Below are 7500 nucleotides of genomic sequence, written 5' to 3' on the forward strand. Positions count from 1 at the left end.
AGCAGCATTTACTGTGAACCGAGCTGCTGAAAACACTGAGGAATGAGCTGCTCACGTCTAAATGAACACAGTGCTGCTCTTCACTCTGAAACAAGCAGCACACACAGTGGGTTTAGTAAAGAATCATTCCCTTTATGTATATCACGGTTTAAGATAGCCCATCGGGCAGGGCGGTGATACATTTTGGTAGCCCAACTGTGGAAAATACAATAGCCCCGGGACGTCGGGCTTGCAATTTTGCGAGCCCTGGTGTTAGATCTTTCACTCGGATGTTATCAGTTGCACTGAGTAAATACAGCTGGATAAAACAAAAACTGTGTCCGTCTTCATTTCAGGCTGCAAAGCAACAAAATGTGATTATTTTAAAGGGGGGTGATTCTTTTCTTTACACACTGCATATTGAATTAAACTACAGCCTTCGCAGTTTGATAATCACACTCAGCCATATCGCATTAAGCGTGCAGCCCTAGCAGGCACTGTTGCACACACACTGTTGTTCTAGTTATATCTGAGTGATGCTCCTGCACATCAAACAACGTTTATGCACTTAGACTTATGAACTGATATGAATTGATAATGTATACCCGGAGTGCAATGTAAGCAGCTTTAGATAAAAGCATCTGCCTAATGCATAAATGTAAACTTGTAACCTTTAGTATGAGCAATAGTAATATGACGCATGCATTAGCAATCACCACTAATAATTATCATTAAAAACAGCCACAGGTTTGTTGCATGTGAGCTCTGCTGTACATTTCTCAAGCTCATCTCACCCACACAGTTGTCACACAGGCTGCAGTGGGAGGTGCGTGGCGGCCGGAAGATCTTGCAGGTGAAGCAGTACTTGAGTTTAACCACCTGCTGATTGATGACGACCTCCTTAGTGCGCGGCGGGGGGCGGTAGGATGAGGACGAGCCCGTCGGGTTGTCTGCGGGAGAGAAAAACACATTTCCAGCAGAGGATGAGATGTCAGGGAGGAATTTCAATAACAAACATTAAAGCAAGCAATGGAACTCTGCTGTCAGGATCATTTTGATTTTACAAAGCTCTTGAAGTTGAACAGAGTTTGCTCGAAACAGCTCTAACACTTCCTGTCTTTTGAAATTAGACACAGAGACACACACGCAAGAACAACAAAACAACTGGTGCAAGATAGCACTGCTTGTGTTTTAAGCTTAAAAAATCAATTTACTGTAATCATTAAAGCAATGCATTATTTAAAGTTGCTACTTTCACCACTTCACATGAAAAAAAGATGCATTAATAATATGCTACATTAAAAGCATTAAGCAAGAAACTGCATTAAGATTACTGTAAGTCACACTGAGTAAAAGCATCTTATCTCATTGTTTCATACGCACCACACTAATTTCAGACTCACTTCTTGAAATATTTTGATGAAAACAGAGATGTGTTCCAGTTCATCAAAGCAGAGACACACACCTACACTAAATTTAATCGAACACATGATTATAACGACAGCAACAGATGTAAGTAAATGTGATTCCCTCAATAAACACTAAACCACACTAATAGTTCAAGGACTTACAGGCTGTTCACACGAAACAGGGTTTTGCATTCAACTGTGCTGATTTTTCCACTGTGCTTCTATGTAAACATGTGTTGCATCTTTTACAGTCTTGCGAATGGCTCACAGTGGTCTAAAAACTTGGCACTCAAATGAAAAGATATTCAAGTTTGAGAAAAAAAAATTAAAATGCTACTCTAGACACTGCTTTTTTAATTCCACTCCACAGCATCTCACTTTTTGCAATTAAAAACAAGAGATGCAGTGTAGTGGGGAAAAAAACATATTAAGGTCTATATATATATATATATATACATACACACACACACACACACACACACACACACACACATACAGGGCCTAAAATTAACACTCGCCAAGCACCAAATGGGAGTAAAAATCAGCATTGTGCGAGTCCATGTAACAGTGTGTCAGACACCAGTTGGCGGGTAAAACTTTTACGAATTATAACAATGCAATGAAGTGAAAATAATCTTTTCCCAAGACAAGATCATCTTGATTAGCTGTTCTGTTATAAGCGACAAGAGCGAATCAAACAGGCTAGTAGGATGCAAACGGACTGAAAAGGTCAGAGCAGTGATGGCCAGCTTGTCCCTAGACACAGTTCTAGTAACTTTTACCGGAGAAGATTTTGCTGCTTCATTTCGGAAGATTAACTTTTCCCTTCTTTATTCTTCGTAACCCGAGAATGCGGCGACACACACCTGGGGTTACGCCGCAGAAACGGTGCAGAGAAGTATAGTTTGAAAGGCTGTGCGTTTGGCGTACGCTGAGCCGCTTCAGACAGCTCACCAGTAGCACTTCAATGCACGAAAACACACACAAATATGTCAAAATGCACGGTTTTGGTGAGTTACCTTGTAACCGTAGTCTTCTGAGCCGCTTCAGACAGCTCACCAGTAGCGCTTCAATGCACGAAAACACACACAAATATGTCAAAATGCGCGGTTTTGGTGAGTTACCTTGTAACCGTAGTCTTAAATGAGTTATAAAGTCTTAAATGACCATAAAGAGTTGGGAGAAAATCGGATTGTGTGTCAGATCCGTGTCATATGCATCAGGTTTTAAAGAGGCAGCGCTGATTTTAAAGTGAAACCTGCTGAAGTCTGTGATGCAGTGGTTCCCAAATCTGTCCTGGAGGCCCCCCAGCCCTGCACATTTTGTATGTCTCCCTAATCAGACACACCTAATTTAGTTCTTGCAGTCTCTATGAACTGCTCGATAAGTGGAATCAGGTGTGTTCGATAAGGGAGACATACAAAAGGTGCAGGGGCTGGGGGGCCTCCAGGACAGGTTTGGGAACCACTGCATTGATGTAAATCAAAGAACAAAAGAAAAAAAGAGAAATCCTGGGACTGTTCTAGTGGCTTATTACATTTTTTTTTTAGATTGAATAAAGATTAATACGTATGGTTTAAGCATATATAATTTAGTTTATGTGAAGAGCCTATTAAATGTTAAAAAATAATGGCTTTCAATTATACTGTAATGTTGAATGGCTATAATTAATAGGGAAATTTGAGAGAAATATATATATATTTTTTTTTTTTTTTGAGAACACTGCAAAAGATCGAGCACATGGTCAAAGACGCCCGTTTAGCAAAAAAGCAGCAAATGAAAAGATGTAAAACACGACAACTACACACAAACTAACCCTTTATTCCAGAAACAGCTTGCCAGTGATGGTCAGAGAGGCCAAAGCAAGCCAGACGGCTGTAAATTTGTCACATTTGTCAGACATAAATGCTGTTACAGTAAATGATACATCATGCACTTCTCCATTTCCCAGTTCCTCACAAACACGTCAGTTTGAACCGCTTGAGCGGAGCAGAAATTATAGGATGATTATTTTTTATTATTATCAAAACTAATAACTGCAGACCGTTTCAGCTCTCTGACTGGCAGATTATGTTCCTGTTTGGAGGACATCTAAAATAATGAGTCTGCACTGGATGAAAACGCACCACAATCATGTGACCTTGTTCAGAGGGAAACAAACCTTTCACTGCAATGTGCTACTACTGAGCAGGTGAAGATCTCATTTTGAGTCCTGAGGGAGTGTGTGTGTCATCCTGTCATGTGACAGTCATCATGTCAGAGCTGTCCTCCGTAATTACGACAGAATGTCCTCTAATTAGTCATGGAAATGAAGAGATGGCAGCACGTCCAAAGCAGTTCGAAGGCTTATTCAGGGCCTTGGGATGCGGCTTTCTCTGTTAGAAGCCAAAATTTAAAAGATTTCCCAAATCAAACCAGTTCAGCCACATCTTCTCAAACAAGGTTATTTCTCACATTTCTGCATACAGCAGACACTTAAAGGGTTAGTTCACCCCAAAATGAAAATGCTGTCATTAATTACTCACCCTCATGTCTATTTTATATATTTTTGATGAAATGTGAGATCTCAGACCCTGCATAGACAGCAACGCAACTGTAATGTTCCCAGGTCCAGAAACGTGTAAGGACAGCAGTAAAACAGTCCATGTGACATCAGTGGCTCTACTTCAGTTTTGCAAAGCTACAAGAATACTTTGAGTGCAAAGAAAACAAAAATAACAATTTATTCAACAATTCTTCTCCCCCGAGTTACGTCTTCCGCCAGTTTAGAGCGTATCACAACACATACACACGCTTTCCCCTAAGCAAATGGTGCCGCTGCATGTCGTGCCAAACCTCTCACGGCAGCGTCATCAGCTTGAGATAGGCCTTTTGAGATCGGCCTTTTTAGAGACCGCCGATCAATCATCCTAACGTGATTATCGGCCGATCAATCGGAGCACCCCTACTGATTACGCAGATTATGTTCATGCGCGCGCTTCCTCCCCCGAACATAAACAACACTGATTACGTCCATTACGCTCTTGGGTACTCTCCAAAATGGCGGAAGACGTAACTCGGGGGAGAAGAACTGTGAAATAAATTGTTATTTTTGTTTTCTTTTAAAAAGTATTCTCTTAGCTTTGCAAAACTGAAGTTGAGCCACTGATGTCACATGGACTGTTTTACCGATGCGCTTACGTGTTTCTGGACCTGGGAACATTACAGTTGTGTTGCAGGGTCTGAGCATTTTGGGGTGAACTAACCCTTTAAAGCCACTTACAACAGAGGAACAAAACAATTCGTCAAAGAGCCAACAATGCCATAGCACACAATGCCAGGTTTATACATGAAATAACCCCATATAGCATGCATGAATCACCTCGTAGCAGATCTACACAGGTGGAGCTGGGGAAGGTGAAGGGTTTCTGAAGCAAGCTGCAACTGCTACAGCAAGCACTAGTCATATATTTGAATGTTGAGCAGCGAGCTCATTGGCTACCGATACAGGAGAGAACCAATCAGCTGTGCCATGTGATAATGATGTGATTAGGTCAGATTGAGTTAGACCTATCGGACTGCGCCATCTAGAGTCTCATGCCAGAACTCTGTATTTAACATTTTAAGACAGCACGAATCCTTTTTTACGTAGTAGTTTAACTTAATTTCATTCATAAGAATTGTTTTCCATTTCAGTTTTAAAGTTGTCAATTTGGAATAACGTGATTTTCTCTAAATTTGGAATAACGTGTCTTTATCTATATGCATGAATATGGAGGACCTTATATATTTGCCAAAACGTAGCAGCACCAGAGCACACTGCACTGAGCCCTCTATCCCATAATGCAATGCCCTAGACTTGACCTTACATATCCAGAGTGACGAATGAACCAGAAGCAACATCAGACGACTCATTCTTAGCTCATTATATAATCAGCTATCAAAAGACATTTTGGCCAATCTTTCCAATCTAAAAATGCAAAGTAATCCAATTTATCTTTGTAGATGACAGCTGAAATAGTATGCAGTATACAGCATATACATTCCTTCCCTGGGGAAGTCGTGGCCTAATGGTTAGAGAGTTCGAGTCTCGTACCGGCAGGAATTGTAGGTGGGGGGAGTGAATGTACAGCGCTCTCTCCCACCTTCAATACTATGACTGAGGTGCCCTTGAGCAAGGCACCGAACCCCCAACTGCTCCCCGGGCGCCGCAGCAAAAAAATGGCTGCCCACTGCTCCGGGTGTGTGCTCACGGTGTGTGTGTGTGTGTTCACGGTTTGTGTGTGTGCACTTAGGATGGGTTAAACGCAGAGCACTAATTCCAAGTATGGGTCACTTGGCCACGTCACATCACTTTCACTAAAAATAAATGTTCCAATTTCACAGCAATGCCATAGAAGAACCATTTTTGGTTCCCTTAAAGAACCTTTCAGTAAAACAGTCCATGTGACATCAGTGGCTCAACTTCAGTTTTGCGAAGCTACGAGAATACTTTTTGAGCGCAAAAAAAAAAAATGTCAACAATTCTTCTCCCCCGAGTTACATCTTCCGCCATTTTAGAGAGAATCACAATGCATACGCACGCTTTCCCCTAAGCGTAAACAATGCTGATTATGCAGATTACGTTCATGCGCACACTTTCTCCCCCGAACATAAACAACACTGATTACGTCCATTACGCTCTTGGGTACTCTCCAAAATGGCGGAAGACGTAACTCGGGGGAGAAGAACTGTGAAATAAATTGTTATTTTTGTTTTCTTTTAAAAAGTATTCTCTTAGCTTTGCAAAACTGAAGTTGAGCCACTGATGTCACATGGACTGTTTTACCGATGCGCTTACGTGTTTCTGGACCTGGGAACATTACAGTTGTGTTGCAGGGTCTGAGCATTTTGGGGTGAACTAACCCTTTAAAGCCACTTACAACAGAGGAACAAAACAATTCGTCAAAGAGCCAACAATGCCATAGCACACAATGCCAGGTTTATACATGAAATAACCCCATATAGCATGCATGAATCACCTCGTAGCAGATCTACACAGGTGGAGCTGGGGAAGGTGAAGGGTTTCTGAAGCAAGCTGCAACTGCTACAGCAAGCACTAGTCATATATTTGAATGTTGAGCAGCGAGCTCATTGGCTACCGATACAGGAGAGAACCAATCAGCTGTGCCATGTGATAATGATGTGATTAGGTCAGATTGAGTTAGACCTATCGGACTGCGCCATCTAGAGTCTCATGCCAGAACTCTGTATTTAACATTTTAAGACAGCACGAATCCTTTTTTACGTAGTAGTTTAACTTAATTTCATTCATAAGAATTGTTTTCCATTTCAGTTTTAAAGTTGTCAATTTGGAATAACGTGATTTTCTCTAAATTTGGAATAACGTGTCTTTATCTATATGCATGAATATGGAGGACCTTATATATTTGCCAAAACGTAGCAGCACCAGAGCACACTGCACTGAGCCCTCTATCCCATAATGCAATGCCCTAGACTTGACCTTACATATCCAGAGTGACGAATGAACCAGAAGCAACATCAGACGACTCATTCTTAGCTCATTATATAATCAGCTATCAAAAGACATTTTGGCCAATCTTTCCAATCTAAAAATGCAAAGTAATCCAATTTATCTTTGTAGATGACAGCTGAAATAGTATGCAGTATACAGCATATACATTCCTTCCCTGGGGAAGTCGTGGCCTAATGGTTAGAGAGTTCGAGTCTCGTACCGGCAGGAATTGTAGGGGGGGGGAGTGAATGTACAGCGCTCTCTCCCACCTTCAATACTATGACTGAGGTGCCCTTGAGCAAGGCACCGAACCCCCAACTGCTCCCCGGGCGCCGCAGCAAAAAAATGGCTGCCCACTGCTCCGGGTGTGTGTTCACAGTGTGTGTGTGTGTGTGTGTTCACGGTTTGTGTGTGTGCACTTAGGATGGGTTAAATGCAGAGCACTAATTCCAAGTATGGGTCACTTAGCCACGTCACGTCACTTTCACTAAAAATAAATGTTCCAATTTCACAGCAATGCCATAGAAGAACCATTTTTGGTTCCCTTAAAGAACCTTTCAGTGAAACATTTTGCGTAGTGTGAAGAACATTCTAATAATCTAAATATAAAGAACCTTT

At 41.5% G+C, this 7500-nt stretch overlaps 1 protein-coding gene across 1 annotated transcript in view; it reads right to left on the minus strand.

The window, feature by feature from the left end:
* The window catches only part of LOC107567582 (palmitoyltransferase ZDHHC18-like), a 15314-nt gene that overhangs the window by 5723 nt on the left and 2091 nt on the right, over positions 1-7500 (minus strand). Inside the window, exon 4 of the mRNA XM_016253279.1 lies at positions 774-929. Within this exon, the coding sequence (XP_016108765.1) occupies positions 774-929 (156 nt within the window). The remainder of the gene's footprint in view (positions 1-773; positions 930-7500) is intronic.

Source organism: Sinocyclocheilus grahami, unplaced genomic scaffold, assembly GCF_001515645.1.
Source record: "Sinocyclocheilus grahami isolate Dianchi unplaced genomic scaffold, SAMN03320097.WGS_v1.1 scaffold1171.1, whole genome shotgun sequence".
Lineage (NCBI taxonomy): Eukaryota > Metazoa > Chordata > Actinopteri > Cypriniformes > Cyprinidae > Sinocyclocheilus > Sinocyclocheilus grahami.